Source organism: Engraulis encrasicolus, chromosome 16, assembly GCF_034702125.1.
Source record: "Engraulis encrasicolus isolate BLACKSEA-1 chromosome 16, IST_EnEncr_1.0, whole genome shotgun sequence".
Lineage (NCBI taxonomy): Eukaryota > Metazoa > Chordata > Actinopteri > Clupeiformes > Engraulidae > Engraulis > Engraulis encrasicolus.
Genome location: NC_085872.1, coordinates 30,103,292 through 30,125,690, shown reverse-complemented (window position 1 = coordinate 30,125,690; position 22,399 = coordinate 30,103,292). Strand labels below are relative to the sequence as shown.

The window sequence follows — 22,399 nt, the reverse complement described above, 5'->3', positions numbered from 1 at the left end:
ACCATGTCTGTGTATAATAGATCCCGGTACTGCCGCTGAGAGGACCTGGTGCACACACATACATGAAAATGGAAAAATGGTTGATGGCTGCTATAATAGCATGTGTGTGTGTTTGTGTGCGTGTGTGTGTGTGTGTGTGTGTGTGCGTGTGTGTGTGTGCACGTGTGCGTGTGTGTGCATGCGTGTGGGCGTGCGTTTGTGCGTGCGGGTGTGCGTAGTTTTGTGTTCACAGTGCGGAATATAACATGGAGTACCGAGCAGCGCTAGGGGGGTTAGCCAATACACCGCCAAGCACTGCTGAGGGGAGAAACAAGCCCACTGCCCACCAGGAAATGTTAGCCATAGCAGGCTGCCAGGCTAACTTTAGCCTTACAGGCAATGTTTGCGTGGCTTTTTTGACCAACATTCCTCTTAAGGCTCTGAATAAACAAAGCCAAACTGCAACATTGAGTGTCTGCACACACTAACCTGCTGATGGAAAGGCCCCAGGTTTTCCCCAAAAGGGGGGAGAACAGAGCCCATTTTCACCCCTCTCGGGTTCATTCCTCTCCTTTCAGGGACATACTGTATAAGGCCAAGGAGCTCCATTGTCTGCCCAGAGTTTCTTTCCATTGTTGATGAAAAAAGGTCATTCGCTTAAAGACGTTCAAAAGGAACGACCCTAGATGCTAAAATAGAACCAAAGCAGGGCATGTTTTGGAGAAGGGGAGATAAATCTTGAATTTATTTAAAAGGTTGGATCAAGATAAAGACGGCTGAGCAGTAATTAAAACAGCCCTACTTCAACACAGACTTGCAAATGTGCTCTATTTAAAACCGGAGCAATTGTCTGGACTGAAGGAGGTTTTGGATTTAACTTGACATGTTGCCGCACTGAAGGCTCACAACCTCTTCTCACAACGCCACTCCCTTTTCGCGTGTTGGTCATACATTACAGCGTACATGTGCAGACGGCAGGCAGGCAGGCAGGCAGTGGGCTGGTGATTGCGTTTTTTTTCTTCTCAGGGTTGTCTTAGCAGCACAGAACCAAAGCAGCTGTGTCATAAGGTGTGTCAGACTCCCGTGGTGTTCATCTTGGGATGAGCAACGTGGATGTGATGGGGAGGAGGGGAGGCTGTGTGGAATTGTGAAATGTCTTATCACCGCTCGTGGTCAATTCACTAAATAAATCAAATCTTTGAGGTTGTAGATGGAGGTTGGTCTGGCAAACATCACATAGACAGGTCGTTCTGAGAGGCGGGAGCAGTACGTCAAATGTCTCTGTTTACTACCAGACAGAGTTATAACCATTGCATTACATTATGCTTAGCTGAAAGCGACTTGCAGTGACTTAGGTAAAGGGTATGGATTTCAGTCCCTGGAGAAATGTGGGGCGAGGTGCTTTGCTCAAGGATGGCATGGGATTCAAACTTAAAACCTAGCAATTTGTAATCCAACCATTAAGCCACAGTTGTTGATCAGACCACATCCACTTCCAATGACGTGTGGACGCGTAGTTTATAGTTTTTCATTGTCTGAACAGAAAAATGGCAGAATTGCCAATCGGAATTGAATTAGAAATGATAGGAACATAGAATACAACTCACACCAAGTATGAGTTAGCCGAGGCAATCTGAACTAGTCATCCAAAATATGTAGGGTGTAAGATGTGAAGTGGAACTCGATTTTAACATTTTTATTCAGACTCCTGATGAAGACCATGCAGGTCGAAACGTTGTGCCATTGTTCACTAAATAAATCACAGCTGGGGAGTTTCTGCCGTGTGCGGATATTTTTTTCTTTTTTCTAACTTAAACAAGGAAACGGAGGACATTAAAGTCACACCATCTACGTGCATTACGACTGTTTTGCCATTAAATATTCGGGGCCTTTTTTCTTGAGTGCTTTAGTTGAGTTGGAGATGAAATTAAGCTTGAGGAGGTCCAGTGGATCCTCTCTTTCAGCATCTGGCCCGCTCCCCCCCTCAAGAAAAAACACGTGGCTGGCTTCCTCTTTCTCTCTCTCTCCCCCTCCCTCCTCCAGCACCTCTCTGCTGCTCTAGGCCTGAGCCCCCAACCCCTCAGCTTCCAACAGCCTCCCTAGAGCCCGTCCGCATCTGGCTTTGTACCGTGGCTCTTTGACTAGGGCCCCATACGAGCAACTTCCTGCAGTGTCAGAGGGGGCCATGGTGGAGGAGTGGGGAGGAGGAGGAGGGGTGGATTGTACGATGCGATGGGGTGGGGTGGGGTGATGTGATGGAGGTGGGGAGAGGACATCCTCCACTCCCTCACTGCCTCTGACCCTCTCTCTCTCTCTCAACCAACCCTCCCCAGCACCCCGCCTCACCCCACCATCCACCCCCCCACCCCCCCCCCCCCCCTTCCATTTGATGTACCCCGAGACTCTCTCCCAGTGGGCTCGTACATTCTCCCACACAGAGAGGAAGGAGTTATCTGAAATGCGGCATGACAAGAAGAGCAGGCATGGCTTGAATTCAATCTCGTTCATCTCGCTGCCTTGAAGATTCAGAATGTCATTGCTGGGTCTCCCATTTCTCTGAGCGTATTTATCTTATGCACGGGCCCCGCTGCACTCCATTTGAGACAATGCCGAAGGATGCAGGCAGCGTGCGTTTGCCCGCCCCTATACCTTGGACTGTTTGGACTTTGCGGGAGAGAGGAAGCGTGGGCTGAATGCCTGGGAAGAATTGAGGAAGCTCTTTATTTTCCTCGCGAGCTGATAGCGGACCTCAGAGACTTGGGCCGCAATGCTCTGGAAAATTGAGCTACAGCTCAGTACAATGAGCGGCATCATGCGAGAGTTTGCCTCAAGTCCAAAGCGAAAGTCATGCCAGGCCAAGTGCACGATTCACTGCCAAAGGTGCACCTTTTTGCATCCCACTGGCAAACTGAAACACAAAACATCTGTGTCTTGGATACTTGTTGTGGCTATTAAACTCACTTTGTTTGGACTGAGTGGGTGCGTGTGCGCGCGCCTGTGTGTGTGTGTGTGTGTGTGTGTGTGTGTGTGTGTGTGTGTGTGTGTGTGTGTGTGTGTGTGAGTGTGTGTGTGTGTGTGTTACATCACTTAAAGAAAAATGGCCTGACCAGCTGCGAATCCTTCTCTTTGTTGCCCCGTAGTCATGGCAAATGGAAATGGCCACTTGCTCGCCATTTGATGGAAGCCCCTAATATGGACATTCATATCACATTGATTTTTGTTAACAAAAGGAAATGGCCGGCTTACGCAATGAACATAATCCTGTTTTATTGTGGAGAGAGGGGGAAAATAAATACAAGAAAATCAATTAAGGACACCACTTCCTTCTAATCATGGATACATTTTCCACTAACCGGATTAATGCACTCTGGCTGGTGCGTAATGGTACTGCAGGTAGTGAGTGAGTGAGGCAGGGAAAGGGACTAGACGTTTCCATCTGTGCCCCGGTGCTCCATCGTCTCATAGCCGGTGGCCCACTGAGCTCGCATCAACCCAGCCATACATCCATGAAGGCCCTCCTCCTCCGCCTACCTTGTTTTTTTTGGGTCCTAATCGCCCTGCCAAGTACTTATCCCTAACTAGCTTGCTTGTAAAAACCGCAGCATTCAAGTATGCCTGGAGACACAGATATTTATGCTCTCACGGTCGTTCGCGCAGGGAAGTCCGTGGCTGCGGCCCACGCACACGCAAACATCGAGGAGTGAAAACGCGACCGCAGAAAGAAAAAAGAAAAACACTCGGTGTCCTCCCTTTTCACTTTGCAGCAGTCGCTTTTGTCCCAGGACAATGGCGATAACCTCCACTGGTAAATGTCTCCACGCCCTCTCCTTAGACGCCTCTTTAGGCATGGGGTGTTCACACTAAACATTGCTTCATCACTCTCATGGGAGGGGATACGCTGTTCACCTGCTGCCTCTGGGTAGATACCTGCTATTGTCTCGCACTTGGGATCACAAAAGGTGCAAAAGCGCAAGCGAGACAGAGAGAGAGAGCGAGAGAGGGAGGGAGGTAGAGAGAGAGAGAGAGAGAGAGAGAGAGAGAGAGAGAGAGAGAGATAGAAAGAGAGAGAGAGAGAGAGTGTGTGTGTGTGAGATATGCATTCTGATAGGGCTGTGTGGTTCAGCCTACCTGTGTCACCCTGCATGGTTAAGAGGAAGTACATTTAAGGAGGACAGCCAATTAGACTGGCCTTTATGACCGCACGCAATGTGAGTTTATATGAGGTGCGTCTGGCACTAGAGTCATGTTGACCTCATCTCAAGTGGCATGCCAACTGGATAGGCAGCTGTAGATCTGTAGGCCTATCTGTATCTGTGTGTGTGTGTGCGTAATGGTCATATACGTAATGGTAAACATTATATTTAAGGCACAATACACTGTCCAAAGGACACACTTTTATCTGTTTTATCTACAGGACTGTAATTATGGGAAATTGTGAAATGTTGACGCCGTGTGTGCAACCATTCTCCAATGGAATCCATATCAGTATAGGAATCAAAGTCGTTTTTCAGAGTTGGAGGTCCGCACACTTAGAATCCTTTTTGTTGTATTTTATTTTTTCATGGCAGGATAACGTTTCGACCTCAACAGTCTTCTTCAGATTCTCCATCTGAATCTGAGAATCTGAAGAAGACTGTTGAGGTCGAAACGTTATCCTGCCATGAAAAAATGAAATACAACAGAAAGGATTCTAAGTGTGCGGACTTCTCACTCTGAAAACTACAGTTTCCCTTCATCCTGCACCTTTCCCTGGGATGTGCACAATCCTCTCCTTCAACTAATTACAGGAATCAAAATCAAATTAAAGTGCACTAGCTACCTACCGTACGTATTCATGTTTTTGTTTGTTTGTTTTGCTTTCGGTAAGCAGCACATTGAATACCTGAGAGTGTCTGAACCTGAACTCTCAACCCTCAGAGACCTTTGTTCCTGTGGTGTGTTCTAGAGACAGGAAATGAGTAACCAAGGGCCCGGTGGAGTCCTGTTTATGAATCCGTCTTCATTGAGGCACTTGAGGTTGCCCTGCACCGTAGGCACGTCTCTGTCATGCTGACAGCCTATTGTAAACACAGCAAACCATTACTGTAGGTTTGGTGCACTAGTCTATATCCGGGGCAGTAAAATTACAAGTTCATGATGGAACCAGACACTGTGATGCATTGTGAAAATGGAATTCCATCCGGTTGCATTTGCTACCACTTGTTTTCTTTGTTTGTTTGGTTGGTTGTTGTTTTTTTTTGTAGAGGTGAAGTGCGTGGTGAAGTGGTTTTGTTTGTTTTGCGTCTGTGTGGTGGTGGTGGTGGTGGAGGTGCAGGAGCTTATTTGAGGTAATTAAATCTCGGCCCTGAGTGCTAATTAAAATGGGCAGCTCAGCCCTGTAGCTTGTCTCTAGTACCTGGCTTCCGGACAAGCTGCATTTACACGCCAGTCACTACACCCAGAGAGTAATGAGGAGTGGAAGGGAGAGGGGGAATAGAGACTGGCAGAAAGAGAGGGTGAGAGAGGAAGTGTGTTTGTGTAAGAGAGAGAGAGAGAGAGAGAGAGAGCGAGAGAGAGAGAAAGAGAATAGAGAATTAAGATTGGCAGATGTTCCTTCCGTCCACCTACAGACTCTTTGCTCTTGTCCAAGGTAATGAAGAGAAATGAAAATCCAGAGGTTTGCACGCAGGTGGGAGTCAGGATGTGCACTAGATCCCTGTCACCGGCAAATGAAAACTACAGCTGAACAGAACCGATGGACCTCTGCACCATCAGTGCAGATCCAGTGCCAGGATTGGAAAGGGGACAAAACAGTTTTTTTGTGTGAATGTGAAAGTATAAAATACATTTGTTCAAATTCACATAAGTGAGGGCATTCCATGTTTTTCAGAAATTGGCGGGACATGCCATCCACCCCCCGCCCCAACTCTCCCAATCTCTGCAATCCCAACACTTAATATACAGTAGCCTATAGCAGATATGAGTTGTATTATGTTTACAGGTAGCTAGCTATTGAATTGTTCCCCTCCCACCCCCTCGATCTGCATCTCTACTCTGCATCACCACACATCATGTACAGTAGCCTATGCATCACAGTTATGTTGTATTGCATTTACAATCAGTGATCAATGTTGTAGTTTCACATTGTCAGGGGCGGATTAAGAAATTAAGAGCCCCTGGGCCAGACATTGTCTTGGTCCCCCCACCCCCGCTGATTGGACATGCTCTACAATACGTTCCAAATTATTATGCAAATTACATTTTCACTGATTTCCCTAAAAAAACTCAATATCCTGTATTTTTTAATTAACCTTCCAATGATAGCAGTATTTAAAATAAATAAATCAATCAATCAAAATAAATTTACTCGCACAGTTCAAGTTACATTACTTGCAGATTCAGAGCGCACACAGGTTTGTGCAGATGAAGGCACAGATTCTGGTAACAGCTAATTTATAATGCCACGTCTTAAGGGGTTAAGAAAGGTTTCTGTCAGGTAAATGCATCAGAATAAGAGAACATGCTAAAATACCATTACGAAGCAGCAAACAAGTGAAAAAGTTAACATTTGAAGCTGATATATCTCGTGAGTCCTACAAACATGCAGCTACGCAGCTATGCATAAACCCTCTATTCAGCCATCTTTAACCAATGCTCACAAGCAGAAACGACTCGAGTGGGCCTAGAAATTCATGTACATCTAGACTACTTTTCAAACACTCTTGTTAACTAGCAGAAATGTAGGGGTGAGATCAAATGAAATCAATGTGTTCTCAGTGTTTGTCATAAAGGTAAACAGAGATTAGGCAACTCAGCCTATTACACAACACCTTGTGAATTACTGTATAACGCATTCAGTTTTACCGTAAGTAGAGCGATGCAACATGTTCCCTGGGAGTGAGTCAGAATTACTAGGTGAAGGCGTGAGCATGCGATGTGTTGTGGCTCTGGGCTTGTTTGACAGAGGGGTTCCGAGGAAGCCTACTTCCTTAGCCTCCACACAACAGATGTTTTTTTTTTTTTTTAATCTTACTCCAGTCCATCATGCAAACATGTCTTCAACCTCTTTATACTGTAGGCTATTCTAGGGCTGTGCAATGTATCAAATTTATATCATGATATCAATATTGCTGTTAAACAATATCAAATTTCATAATATTGAGTTCAAACATTTTTTTTGTCATTTGTCTATACTGCCAAAAGGTTACGCTAAGAGCAATGCATTCCCATCCACTTGAGCCATTGCGAGCACAGAGCAGACTTGCAACCCTCCACTCATACTGCTTAAGGGAGCGAAGATTGTGAATTGTTTATTTTTCTGGAAATTAAATACAGTCTCAAAATATCGTGATATCAATGTTGACTGAAATAACTGTGTAACAAATATTGATTTCTATCATAATCGAGCAGCCCTATTGTATTCCTCTGTGTTGGTAAGGCATCAGCCAGGACATTTAACACAGTGTTGGTTAGTGAGAAGAGTAGGGGCTGCCACTGCCCCAACAAAGTTAATTTGCCTGCCTATCTCTCTTGAGTAGCTTCATTGTTCCCTAGAAGAGACCATCTTGGAGACAATGGCACTCTTGTTGCAAGGGTTGATTTGTTTGCTGTCAACAGACAGCTGCAATTTAATCTGAAATTACATAATTACGAGACTGTGTTTTTAGGCTGACATATTGTGATTTTCTTCCTCAGACATCAAAAGATATTTTATGAATAAACTTCCAAATCCTGCTGCTGTAAAATAAATTGCCCTTGGTTAGAATCGTTTGAAGTCTACATCTAATCATAACTTCTTTTTTAACTTTGTTCTTTACTACTGTAATAATTCCTGAGTTTGATTTAATTCCTCAATTTAATTAGAAAGCAGTTTTATTTACATGGGCAAAGTAGCCTGTGAGTATTAATGTATGTGAAATGACCTAGTCTGTATATGGCAAGATCAGGTTTTATGTATATTAAGACGTGATTGTAACATTGATCACACATCTTTGACATCTTTTTTTTTAATCGTTGTGAGAAATATTAATTAGATGACATGAAGTCACATTGTGATGAGACCAAATTGTACGGTATATCCTACTTGATGGTCATTATGGTTAGTGTTTCTTTGTAGAACTCATCAACCTATCTATTAACATAATGGTTTCTCAACCTTATTTTAGGCGAGGCACCCTTTCAATTCATGAAAAATTTCAAGGCACCCCAAAACAACAAGCCGCAACATGGCATCGCATCCGATACCACAAAAGCATAGAAAAGTAACACATTTGGAGACATCACACGACCTACGTTCGAAGTTGCAGCTGACTGGGGCGACCTATATTTACTTTATTGTGCGTAAATGGCAGATGAAAGATTCCACTGACTAGCATTAACTTCTCAATTTAGACAAATATGTATTATGTTACATAATTTATTTATCAGCCACGTTTCCGCGGCACCCCTGAGGGGGGCCCGTGGCACCCCAGGGTGCCCCGGCACCCCTGTTGAGAAACACTGACATAATTCATAGAATATACAACACACATCTCTAATTTTAGTAATTTAATCAACGACATACATATCTATATCCATCATTCAATCATTCAGATTTTCATTCTATCATTCAGATTTTTCTAAATATATTGTCTTATGACAAGTAGATTGAAGCCAGGCCTTTTAAATCAGCGTGTTCGTGAGGGAACAGAGTGACACAGCTAAAAGTACCCAAAGTAACAAAACAAACGAGCTGTAGAATTTTCAGCAGATGTACTGCTGCTGAAAGCGTTTAACCCGTGCAGGCGTAAGGACACTGTGGGATAAAGCAGAACAAGCTGACACGTCTTCACGCTTCCTGTCTCTCTGCTTGTACTTAGAACTCCTAAGAAGCATGAAGACACAGTCTACTATATCCCAAGCACACATTCCTCTGGACAACACTGAGATTCTTTTCCTGGACTGTGCTCGGTTCGTCATCTTATGGTGACCCAGTCAGAGCCACTGACAGCTTTTGCTGGGCCTAGGACAATGCCATCTGAAAGGGGCCCCCACTCAATATATGCATGCCATAATGAAGGCCCAGTTCTGGGCTTCCTTTCTTCCTGGGCCCCGGACATCTGACACCTTTGTCCCTCCCTATCAACTTCCCTGCTCGGGACTGATATTCTTTTCCTGGACTGCGCACAGTTCTCTGTCTTATGGTGGCCCAGTTATTTGCACAGTCATAACCGTTGGGTTGTAGGGATTTTCAGAAACTGATCTGGGCCCAGTCGTAGCTGGGGTTTTTCCCGTCAGTGGTGGCGCAGTCAGGGTCCGCCGAGTCCTTTCTTAATGTGCTCTATTTATCTTGGCTCTGGTCAGGCTCTTTCCACTCATCTTGAAGTCTGGCGTAAAGCAGCCGCCTACCATTTTTTGTGTGAACTTTTTCGTTGAATCTAAATTCAGGTTTTCTTTTGCTGTCATGTTTTACGTCCAGCGTGTATTCTTTCCCCTGAATGTGTTTTTGCAGTATGTCGTTCCCTATTATAAAAGAAACCGTAACATGATTTGTGAAGGTAGTAGGCCTCGTGGTGTGGAGTATTTACCAGATGTTGCAACAGACGGACATCTTGCATGCAGATTTCAATCAGTGAGAAGCAATGTGTTTTTGTCTCTTTTGTGCCTTGTGGGAAACATTTGAAATCAACTTATTTAGTTCTGCAGAAAGTTAAGAAAGTACAAACAGTGAGAGATCAAACACCTTCCCTTTCCTCCTCTTCTCACGCAGTATGCCAAGGTTCCAACAACAAGCTGACGCTCCTGGGCACGGTGGAAGACCACTACCAAAACCTGGTGAAGATGTTCAGCAACTGCACCGTGATCCTGGAGAATCTGGAGATCACGTACACCACTGACAAACACGACCTGTCTTTCCTGAAGGTGAGATGTCACGCAGCCTTCCCTAGTGTTTCACACTAAACAAATAGGTTGCGCATCACAAACACAATGCTCATCTAATGATGTCAAGGTCCTTTTTAAAAAACCATACATATCACCTGCAATGATTGTGTGACATTCCTTCCCTGATAACATGCACCTTTTCAATATAAATAAATACACATAATGCCCACATGGGCATTTCAAGACACATATAACAGATAATAGCCAGTTAGGGTAAATAAAAACTACAGAAAAATAATTTAAAAAGCAATTGTGCAAATGTCCTATCTCACAGAAAATCCAGGAGGTGGGTGGCTATGTGTTGATTGCGCTCAACGAGGCCACCAAGATACCACTGGAGAGCCTGCGTATCATCCGAGGCCATACCCTGTACAATGACAAGTATGGGCTGGCGGTGCTGTCCAACTGCAACAAGAGCACTGGAGCAGCCACCAAGGAGCTTGAGCTGAGGAATCTCACAGGTGACACGGCCTCTCAACACACTACACACACACACATAACAGGCACGCACACACACACACACAGACGCACGCACGCACACATACACACACACACACACACACACACGCACACACACACACACACACACACACACACACACACACACACACACACACACACACACACACACACACACACACACACACACACACACACACACACACACACACACTCTCTCTCTCTCTCTCCCTCTCTCTCTGCCCTCTCTGCCTTGTCTGTTCCTTTTGACTAACCATTCATGCCCAGGTGTTTAGATATGTGGTAACACCACATAAGTGTTTGATATTCATATTACTTTTGCTTCAATGAAGCAGGTTTAAAAGTAAATGGTGACGTTCTAAAGAAAACGTAGTCAGTGGCATGATTACTGTAAATGATGGTCCAACTACAACCAACATACGTGGGAGGCAGAGTATACACATAGTTCCTTGGAATCTTTATGACGGCTTTAGGCACCAAGCGCATACAACAAGAGCTATGTGTGTGCAATGGAGCAAGTATGTCCATGTGTGCATCAGGTTACGGTCATGTTTTTTTTGGCCTGATCCTCATGGATGTGTCCGAGGAAAATGAGGAAATAAGGGATTACCACCCGAGACTTACAGCTTTCGGTTTCCCCTTCACAGAAATTATCAAAGGAGGTGTGAAGTTTTCACACAACTGCATGTGCTACGTGGACACAATACAGTGGGCAGACATCGTCAACATGAAGAACAACCCAAGCATGGACTACCCTACGCAGAGGACTGAGAGATGTGAGTGAAATCATGCACATATTTTAAGAAATGGCACATTGATTTCAGATGTGGGTCCTTTAAATGATATTCATAAATCAAGAATAAATAACTGTAAATTATAAATAAATAAGTATAAATTATATCTTTCTAAACTATTTAGTCTGACTCACTTTTATACATTGATATTGACAATTTACTTTAATCTGTCATTAATGACAATTGCGGATCATTTCAGTCCAAATATGAACTGTAATTGTAATTAGTCAATAACATGCAAACAATAAACTTATTAACACATATTTTTTAGGCAAGAAGTGCGACTCGGGGTGCTACAATGGATCCTGCTGGGGTCCAGGTCGACAGAACTGCCAGAAGGGTAAGTGATGCTGGCCCTGCCGTGGCCTAACGGTAGGGTACTGGGTTACTGTGCTGGGGACCCGGGTTTGATTCCGGCCCGGGTCATTTGCCGGGCCTTCCCCGTCTCTCTCTCCCCCATTCGTTTTCTGTCCCTCTCTCACTGTCCTGTCAAAAATGGGGGTATGTAAGGCCCTAAAAATATATTAAAAAAGAAGGGTAAGTGATTGTAACAAAGTGTGACAACATCACAAGGTAGAGGAGCCTCTGATGAAAAATAACCTCATTTCTGCTGCCTGTGATGCATTATAGAAAACAGCTACTCACCGCATGCCTGACTTCCCTGACTGCTGTTCATCAGTCGTGTTCATGTCGTTTTCGCTTCTGCTTCTCCGTGTTTGTCTTCCGCAGTTACCAGGGTGATCTGTGCTGCGCAGTGCTCGGGTCGCTGCAAGGGCTCCCAGCCCAACGACTGCTGCAATGAGTACTGTGCGGCCGGGTGCACCGGACCCCGGCCCACTGACTGCCTGGTGAGAACCCACCCTCTATTCCAGTGTTTCCCCTTTTTTGTCTTGTATGTTTTCTCTTTGTCATACCATGTGTACCCAGGTGAAAAACCCATATACTTTAAGTGTACTTTTTTTGACCGTACTTAGTACAAAGTGTACTATTTTCGGCGATTTAAAGTGCGCTTCATTGCACTATTAGTGCGCTGAAGCACTACTAAAGAAGTACTTCAGCACACTTGCAGCAGACTGAGGATGCTAAATTGGCACCGCTTTTGGACAACTTTAAGTGCACTACAAGCATACTTTTGAAAGTATGCTCCAAACACACTTTTCATGCATTCGTATGGCATTAAGAGTGTGCTTGAGTACACTTCTATAACATTTTATTGTTACTTGAAGTTCAATAAAAGTATATTAACTTCATGCTTCTTTGGACTACATTGGAACATTTTAAGTCTGTAAAAAGTATATCATATTAAGTATTGTAAATATATAACAGGTATGCTTGAAGTATATTTACAGTACACTCCCAAGTACATGAAATAATATAAATGTAATACTACAATCCATGCTGGTTCTCAGAGCTTGTACATTACACACAGCCACATGTCACAGTAGTGATACAGTATGCATGCCTAGCACAGCTGACATTTACAATCATTGCATTGTTACAGAGATTTTAGATACACATTTCACTTTATTTCAATCTTGTTCCACCTTCCTGCAGTTGATCACTTGAATTGATCACTAATGGTGACCCTCTATTCTTTGTTTGAACAACTAGTTCCAACTTACCTCCCACCAAGATGTCATGGGAGGTGTGAGCCTATATATACCAGACCATATTCGTGACCATCATAATGACGGTGGGAACATGGTCATTTTTTTGTGTACCACTTTAAAATTTTAAAACTCCTACAATAAACACAGAATATAACAATGAGTAATATTTTCATGCAAACCAAAAGATATTCCTTCGAGATAAATGGCTCCCTGTTTGAGAAATTTAGCTCCAAGAAGTGCATTGCATGATGGGACATGTATGATGGTGCATGATGGGTAAATGCACTTTGTGTAAGCACACTTAAAAGATATTTGGGTGAAGTACAATCATGGTGCACTTAGAAAAAGTGTACTTGCAATATGTTAAAGCGATTTACTTTAAAGCGCACTATAGAAAATCACACTTCAAAGACATTTGGGTGAAGTGTAATCATATTGCACTTTAAAAAAGTACAATTGCAATATGTTATTAAAAAATACACTTTTAGTAAGTTCACTATTAGAACACTATTAGTATATTCCTCTAAATACACTTTAGCCAAACATCTTCGAAGTCCACTTGAAGTATGGTTCGCTAAGTGTACTTTCTTTGAGAGCAACTTAATTACATCTAATTTTAAGTACACTTTAAATAAGCATATTGTAAACATACTTTTTCTTAGCACAAAAAGCACGAGTGCACTTTTAACATGCTAAGTACACTTCAGTCATGCTTTTATTGTACTAAATTGAACCACTTTTTCACCTGGGTACCCCTCTCTTTGTCATACCATGAATATCCCCTCACTCGAGCTTTAAGTATTTCTTCCTCTATCCCAATGTGACTATGTGATATATATTTGTTGTTATAGTAGTATTTAATTTTCCCATGTACCCCCAGGAGTGTTCCCAATCCCACTTACCCCGAGTGGTACACGTAACCCTGTTTGGGAATCACTGCTCTATTCAGTGGAGTAGTCTACTCTTTTGGTTGTGGATCTACTGTTATACTATTCTGTTACACAAGCACACTAAGGTTTTTTTTTAATGAAAGGTACACACCAATTCTGCACTGCAATAAAACCAAACAAAACCAAACAAAACAACAAGAGCAAAAAAGTTTTCAAGTGTGTGGACCTTTCACTTAAAAATAGAATTAGCCATTGTCCTTCACCTTAACACGGGATGTGTGCTACTCTTCCTCTTCAACACAAGCTTTGAGTACTAATGCCTATACTAGAGAATGCATCTTTTGGCGAGAGCCCGCACACCTTGAAGGCTTCTTTTTCAGCAGGTGCAGTTTTTCAGGGTACTTCAGTCATCAGTTTTCAAAAAGAACAGGGTGACACTGCCTGAAGCTCTTCTTTTTGAAAACTGATGACTAGAGAATTCATCTGGACATTGGCAATTGGTCATCACCGTCATTGGTTATCGCCACAACTCTGCCTCCAGTACCTCCACCTCCTCCTCTTGTGCTGAGAGCAGATCTTCCCACTGTTTGCCTCTGAGTATACCTAGAGCTGATTCAAAACAGCTGTTTGTGCACGTGACTAATTAATGCAGGCTTAGAATGTTTCTGGGGCAGGCGTGTATGTGTGTGTGTGTGTGTGAGAGAGAGAGAGAGAGGGAGAGAGGGAGAGAGAGAGAGAGAGAGAGAGAGAGAGAGAGAGAGAGAGAGAGAGAGAGAGAATGTGTTGACATGCAATTGTCTTAAGGGCTGTTATGTCTTTTAGATGTGAATGTGCCGCCATTAAGTGTGTGTTTATAAGTCTATGTTTTCCAGGGTTATCATGTTTTCCATTGCTTCAACGTGTGATCATGTTGTCTTGAAGAACACTTCTAAAACCACTGCCTGTAATATCATTGTGTTAACATCCTCTATGCAGTTATATCAAGATGTATCAGCGATACGCTGGATGTAGGGCTGAATGGAAGTGTTTAAACAGCTGGACTATGATATAGGGTCTCACAGCAACCAACGCTCACCTCGTCCCAGTTTCTGAGCTGTAGTAAGTCACTGAGGTAGTTCCCATTCATTTAGCAGACACCTGGGGCTACTCCAAAACGGTGCGCTCATTCGGCGGTGCACTGAAGATACAGTTCACTGAATAAAATATCACAGTGTGTGAAGGACGCATTGCATTCGTTGTGTGGATGGCAGAACGTTTTTTTGACAGAGTCCTGCTAGTGTGATGTAGTGGGCCTGTGCCTGTGTGGCGGAAGTGTGCTTGGAGTCACACCATACAGTATAACTTTAGGTAGCCATTAACTGTCATGGCCCAGCTGAGACCACACAATCACTTTTCTGTGAATTCGCTGCACAATGTCAAAGTGGAACACTGATGTGTATTTTGGAAGTAAAGGGTTTTTTTTGTGGGGGTTGCTGAGGGGTATTATGTCACATTTGTCAGATTAGGCTATTAAGTTAAATTAATTTTTTTGTGTGTCTAATCCACTATTTGTTCTGTGATTGTCCCTCCCGCACTATCCTGTCACTCGCAGGCCTGCAAAAATTTCTCAGACAACGGGACGTGTAAGGCTAACTGTCCTCCCCCCTACATCTATGACAGCAACCTGCACCAGCTGGTCCCCAACCCAAATGGCATGTACAGCTTTGGAGCCACCTGTGTGCAAAAATGCCCTCGTAAGTAGCTAACATCATTATCTCTCCCACATTCACGAATGTCCTAAAATGTGTTAAATCCCATATACCTGCATGCAGGGTTTTAAATGAACACCAGCCAACTGACCAAATGCTGGTGAAATTTCTGTTTGTCTGGTAGAAAAGACCAACTTCCTAGCCACTTTGACCCATGAGTGTGTGTTTGGCTAGTAAGATTAACATCACTACAGTATGCACTAGCCCTTTTGGCTGGTGGTGAAAAAAGTTAATTTACTTCCCTGCCTGTATGATTTTGTCAGCAATGACTGTAGTCTACTACTGTGGTGTAGATTTCACCAAAGCTTCCTCCCCGGTGTTGCAGGCTCGGTTTCATATTGTTGTCTGCCAGGTCAACTGCTGCATTTCTGGTCAGTGCTCATTGACCAGTGTGCGGTCTTCTTGGTTAAAATATAAACTGGATGAATGAGGTCGGGAAAATGATTGAGGTGTAGGCTGTGAGCATGCAAGTTAATTGATGTGCATATCTTTGTGACACAGGTAGACTGACAGAAGAACTGAGATTTCTTTACTCTCTGTCTTACTGTACAAAGGCCATACTTTTTGTTTTTGTTTTGTTTAAGGTGACTAACCTATGACAGATTGGAATGCTTTGGAACACAAGTAAAAGACAAAACAAAAACCTTGTTGCAATCAGTTCTATCTTTTCTTTTAGCTGAGTGCAATACAATGCAATGCTAATCTTATGCTTATAATATTAATGCTTCATTAATTAACTTTGAAACAGGCCACGCGTTATGTAACACTGTTATGATGAAAGATGCACCTTCAGTTGCAGGGTCAGGAACATTGTCACATTGTGTATTCTCATAGGAGTTGTGTTGAATTGATTGCATGTAATAACAATGACTCACATTCTACTGAAGGTTGCTGGAAATAAAAGATCTGGTTGCACAACTGTGCTCATGTGCTCAAATAATCCAGAAGGCCTGGCTTTTTATACTCTAGATGCAGATATTCAGATATGTAAGTCAAGTGTGTTAATGATTGACAGCTAATAATCAGTGTGGTACTATCTACAGATAACTATGTGGTGACAGACCATGGGGCCTGCGTGCGAACCTGCAGCCCCCAGCACTATGAGACAGACGAAGGAGGCGTCAGGAAGTGCAAACCATGCGAGGGTTTGTGTCAAAAAGGTGAGTTAAGCTTGCATATAAAAAAATAAAGAATGCACAATCATTGCATGTGGTAGTGGCCAACGAACAGATGGTCTGTTGACAAGCCAAGCAAAGATACTAGATCTCTACCAATCTCTAGTCCTATATCAGTAAGCTCCCGTAGAAAAAGCTTTTAATAGTGATGCTTCAAGCGGATATAAGACAATGCGTGTACAGCACGCTTGAAATATCATCATTAAATTAAAATCTTTCACTATGAGGGCTTACTCGTGCTCTCAACTTACTTTGTAGATGCCTGGGGGGGATGAGAGTGATTGGGGTGGGGAGTTGACAGTCCTAATCTTACCCACCATCTTACTTTGTGTGTCCTGCTAGTTTGCAACGGCATCGGAATGGGAAACCTGGTAGGCGTCCTGTCCATTAATGCCAGCAACATCGACTCCTTTCAAAACTGCACCAAAATAAACGGTGACGTGGCGATACTCTACACAACTATTCATGGGTGAGTCAGATGAGGCACATGGTCATGGTTGACTGTGTCATAATGCTGTCACTTGTGCTGTTTACTTTACGGATTTCATGGGGAATCCCTGCACACTACATTCACTTTAAATGGCTCCCACATTTATTCAAATGGCGTAGTCGGTTTGATATACAGCACATACAAGGTGCAATAAGGTGCAGATTTTCCAAATTACGCTCATATTTTTTTTTCTTTTAGGGATAAACACACAAATACTTCAAAGCTGGATCCTGCCAAGCTGAGTATATTTGAAACAGTGAAAGAAATTACAGGTAAGCTATTACTGTATGCACGCCAAAGGCCGTCGTCAATATTACTTGATCTGCGGAAGCCGGAAATCACATTACGAGGCAATATTTTTTTCCAACATGCCTCCCAACTGGGTCCTAATTAATTATATCTGCAGGATACTTGCTGATCCAGGACTGGCCTGCAACCATGAACTCCTTAAGTCCCTTCAAAAACCTTGAGGTGATCCGTGGGAGAACAAAGAAACAGTAAGTCAGTCCATGCAACCATAGAAACCATGGTAGATGTAGATGCTGTAATCATGTTTCTGCCTCTGTAAGAAATGACTTAATGTCACTTTATCTCAAATCTAAAATCTAAAAATGACTGTTCGTATTTCTATACAACATAATTCAGCACCAGCATTGTCCTAAACTACTTACTAAAACCACTTTGGCGAGAGCGCAGTAATACAGCAACAAGACTAGTTAAGTGAGAACGAAGCCACGAAAGGCATCTAGCGTACACGTTTCCCTCAACATGCCTTGTTGTTGTGGTGTTGTGTGAACAGGAGTGTTGTGAGTTTTGCTGTGATCAACACCAATATCGAGTACCTGGGCCTCCACTCCCTGAAGAAGATCAGTGATGGTGAAGTGTTTCTCATGAAGAACAAGAACCTCTGCTACATCACCGAGCAACCAATGAAACGCCTCTTTGAGCTGCCCAGCCAGAAGGTCAACATGAAGGAAAATAAAGATGCAGTCGCTTGTGGTAAGCCAAACACCTCTAATTATTACTATGGTAGGAGAATTTATTACAGAATCGTTTTAATATATGGCAAAGTATTAACTTAAAGGGACACATGGTCAAAAAGGGTACTGCAACTATGCTGCTCATTGAAACTGTGTTGCCTATTACCAGATTTTATCTTTTCGTGAAAGTTTACTAAGTAATAAAGTAATATTTTCTAGTATGGCCCAAGTACAGTCATTTTTGTAGCTAAAAATGGCTATTTCTGGAAATTCAAAATGGAGGAACATGGAGAAGATCCCCCTTTTCATGTATGAAAAGTGCAATTTTCCCAGTCATAATGAATACTTAAAATTTGATGGTGGTGGTAAGTATCCATGAAAAAGGTAACATTAGTGAATGGGTAGCATGAATTCTGGAAATAAACAATTAAAAATCTCACACAGTGTACCTTTAACAATATTGCTATGAAAATAGAACGAGAGACTTGTATGTGACAGGAATGTCACTGCATGGCACTGTTCCAGTAAGGAGCACTGTTGCAGTAAGACTGGCAATTAGATGTATCAGCCATAGCTGCTTCCTTGCACGCAAATAACCAACAAAATAACCAACGTTGCACTTGAAGAAGTACTAAGGTCTGAAGACGTTGTGCCGGGGGAGCATTAACAGTGTTGCGGACATTGATCATTTCCTTCTGTTCTTTTCTCCCCAGCTGCGGAGAACAGAACGTGTGACGAGATGTGCACGGCCGAGGGATGCTGGGGACCAGGGCCCGACATGTGCTTCTCCTGTTTACACATGATACGCGCTGGACGCTGCGTGGCCTCCTGCAATATATTTGAAGGGTGAGTTTGCTAAAATAGAACAGAAACTGTATCAATGTGGTAATAAGCTCACAACTGTGACTAATAGGGAGAGAAAGCATGTCAATATGTCCAAACAAACTCAAACTGGGAACAATAAAACGTGATTTGTGCATGTCTTCCACAGTGAACCGCGTGAGTGCGAGGTCAACCGGTCTTGTGTGCTGTGTGACACAGAGTGCCGGCCTTTGAACGGGAGCCTGACCTGCAGTGGACCGGTGAGAATCAGAATTAGAGTCAGAATTTAGAATCAGAATCAGAATCTCAATATCCTTTAGTAGTGAACACAAGGAATTTTACTCCTGCTCATGGTACAGATGTAGTCCTATGTGTACATATCACTCTGTTGGTTAACAACCTTTACCTTCATATGTGTCATTCTGATTTGCTTATACCAATGATGTCCTTATGCGAGTGCTATGTCACATAAAACTTCCCAAGATGTGTTGTACTAGATGGTTCTAGATGGTGTGACTGCTGAACCAGAGATAATGGCAAACATGTTTGTGACATGCAATATTCACATAGAAGTCTATAAGTCACATATACAACTCAAAAGTGCTGTCTTTCCTGCAACAGTATTGTTTACCTCAGTCTCTTGCATCCTCTAACTCGCAGGGTCCTGACCAGTGCACAGAGTGTGCCAACTTTAAAGATGGCATTCATTGTGTCCCGTGGTGCCCTCACGGCGTGCCTGCTGAAGATGGCTCCAGCATTTGGAAATACGCTGACAGCAAAGGAGTGTGTCAGCCCTGCCACAAGAACTGCACCCAAGGGTAGGCCTCGCCTCACCTGCACACAAAGCAACATTGCAGTGCACAATGCAGCACTCTTAAGAGTTTGGGGAACTTGAACTTGAAAATAAGTGTGGTGTTTTTTTTTCTCCCAGATGCACGGGCCCAGAGCTGGAAGACTGCAAAGACTACATGTAAGGGGATAGTTTTCTATACATAGTTACTTGACTCCGGTGTACTTGTGTCAAAATAAAACGGCCACAATAAAAGGCATGCGTTTCTTTCAGTGTCTGACTTTCTTCCAGTATATGTTCTTAAAACTGCAAGGGATTGGACAACCACAAAGTGCATAGCGAATGAACAAATGCATGTACAAATGAATACTTAAGAGGGTGCCTGCACTTACTAAATATTGTATCTCTCTTCCCTGGTATGGGGAAGAAGAGTGTAGGAAAATCAAAAATGAAATGAAAGGCAAGTCACAGTTGTTAATTGTGACTTCTATTTTCAGGACATCAAGCTTGTCGATGGTGGCTGCAGGGGTAGTCGGTGGCCTGCTGGCGTTCGTCATCCTGGCACTGGGCGTGTTTGTGCTGTTGCGGAGACGCCATATAAAGAGGAAAAGGACGCTTCGCCGACTACTGCAGGAGAGAGAGGTAGGGACCAGGACAGTGGGAATTCAGGTAGGGGAGGTGGGAGTGTCTGCCATTGATTGCAGTGGCTGTCCTGCTGTCCGTCAGACACAATTGTGACTTCTTAATAACATGACCAATGCATTGTAATGTCTGTTAAGATTATATGCTGTATATATGGCGCGATGTCAGAGAATAAGGCTGAGTTGTGTAAATGGAATTCATAGTTCAGCAAATGTTGAAGTGTTTCTATACTCTTTTGATGTGGCATCTGTGCTTGTAGTCCTTAGCTATCCTAGCTAGCTATCACCAGGCAAAACAGCCCCAGCCCTTTTTTCTGTTTGAGAAACATTCACACATTTGTGCTTTTCTCAGTTGGTGGAGCCCCTGACACCTAGTGGAGAGACGCCCAACCAGGCATTGCTCCGAATCCTCAAAGAGACCGAGTTCAAAAAGATCAAAGTGCTCGGATCCGGGGCTTTTGGCACCGTGTATAAGGTCAGTACACTTCCTTGTGTTACATTGTTATACAACTTTTGCCCAGTTTCTGGAGCTTGCTTTTTGCACCAAAGAAAAGTGTATACACAGTTACGAAACCCATGTGTTTGGCTACAGATTATCTGTAATGCCTGTGGCATTATAATGTTATAGTCTACCAGGGCTCTAAATTAACACCAGCCAACCATCCAAATGTTGGTGAAAATTCAGTTTGGCTGGTAGAAAAGAAAACTTACCAGCCACTTTGACCCATTATAGTGAGTGTGTGTTGACATCTACTAGCCATTTTGGGCTGGTGAAGGGCCCTGTAGACTACTCTCCCTGAATCATGAACTGGTACGTTATCACGGTGTGTATGCAGTTTGTATAATGACTGTTGGTTTATGTTGGCAGGGCCTGTGGGTCCCCGAGGGCGAGGACGTGAAGATTCCAGTGGCCATCAAAGTATTGAGAGAAGCCACCTCACCAAAGGCTAACAAGGAGATTTTAGACGTGAGTTCTCAAGAAAGTCCATACTTAATTTTGTGCTTGTTCATTTGTCTGTTTGTGTATTTGTTGATTGATTGATTGATTTGTTGATTGATTGATTTATGTATTTATCATCATTTTTATGCTGACTGATTTTTGGCTCCTGACTGATCAGCCACCACACTGACATTTTTGCAAGCATAGCACATTTTTTTCTATCCAGCTTTTAAACTAAAACACTATATCAGTGACAGTACGTCTTGTCTTTCATTACTTACAAATTGCATTTATTTATACAGCAAATCTGCTATTTCAGCACTACACGGCCAAATCACATAGTCTGCGCGGGATTGATGTGGTCCAGAGGAATGCTTATTTAGACATAATTAGGATGTTTTTTGGGGGAAATTAATGGCTGAGTCTGCTAAAGTAAGAAAGGGCTGCTCAGAGAAGGAGCTGTGTGTCAGCTAGCTGTGACTGGATGACTCCAAGCTCCAAGTCATGCAATGCTGTATGACGACTGACAGGACTCCTGCGAGCAGGGTCAACAAGGCCCGGAAAACAAGGCGCCACAATATCCGCTCACTGCCTAAAAAAAAAAAAAAAGTGGGCTGAGGCTTTTTTTCTTTCTTTCTTCTTCTTCTTCTTCTTCTTCTTCTTCTTCTTCTTCTTCTTCTTCTTCTTCTTCTTCTTCTTCTTCTTCTTCTTCTTCTTCTTCTTCTTCTTCTTCTTCTTCTTCTTCAGAATTTGCTGCTCCAGAGAATTTTGTAGCTTTGGAAAGGAGTGAGTGAATGAGTTCATGTTGAAAGGCAGGCTGAGTTCACTTAGGTGGAATGCGTTGTGCTCCAGGCAGCGGAGGAGTGTTTCGCCGTTATCTAGAAACAGGAGTTGAACAGGGAAAAAATGTCAACTACACTCAGATTAATTTTGGCTGTTCCTGTTAAACAGCTTATTCATTCAGTACTCCTTGTAAGATAGGGAGTACATCTGCAATGACAGAATATTAGCAGGAAACCAACAAGTTAATATCCTAAGGATTCTTGGTTTTTTTGGGGTTCTTTTATTTCTTTATTGAGCAATAGCATTACAAAGACTCAAAGGATGGGAAGAACCCCAAACATAAAAAATGCTCACTTTTCTTTTTTAACAATTTCTGA

General features: G+C 43.1%; 1 protein-coding gene across 1 annotated transcript in view; it reads left to right on the top strand.

The window, feature by feature from the left end:
* The window catches only part of egfra (epidermal growth factor receptor a (erythroblastic leukemia viral (v-erb-b) oncogene homolog, avian)), a 54,954-nt gene that overhangs the window by 20,731 nt on the left and 11,824 nt on the right, over positions 1-22,399 (top strand). Inside the window, exons 2-19 of the mRNA XM_063219346.1 lie at positions 9,707-9,858; positions 10,154-10,340; positions 11,007-11,135; positions 11,425-11,493; positions 11,883-12,001; positions 15,245-15,386; positions 16,445-16,561; positions 16,919-17,045; positions 17,265-17,338; positions 17,473-17,563; positions 17,866-18,065; positions 18,760-18,892; positions 19,038-19,128; positions 19,529-19,686; positions 19,800-19,838; positions 20,156-20,300; positions 20,652-20,774; positions 21,168-21,266. Of these exons, the coding sequence (XP_063075416.1) occupies positions 9,707-9,858; positions 10,154-10,340; positions 11,007-11,135; positions 11,425-11,493; positions 11,883-12,001; positions 15,245-15,386; positions 16,445-16,561; positions 16,919-17,045; positions 17,265-17,338; positions 17,473-17,563; positions 17,866-18,065; positions 18,760-18,892; positions 19,038-19,128; positions 19,529-19,686; positions 19,800-19,838; positions 20,156-20,300; positions 20,652-20,774; positions 21,168-21,266 (2,195 nt within the window). The remainder of the gene's footprint in view (positions 1-9,706; positions 9,859-10,153; positions 10,341-11,006; positions 11,136-11,424; positions 11,494-11,882; positions 12,002-15,244; positions 15,387-16,444; positions 16,562-16,918; positions 17,046-17,264; positions 17,339-17,472; positions 17,564-17,865; positions 18,066-18,759; positions 18,893-19,037; positions 19,129-19,528; positions 19,687-19,799; positions 19,839-20,155; positions 20,301-20,651; positions 20,775-21,167; positions 21,267-22,399) is intronic.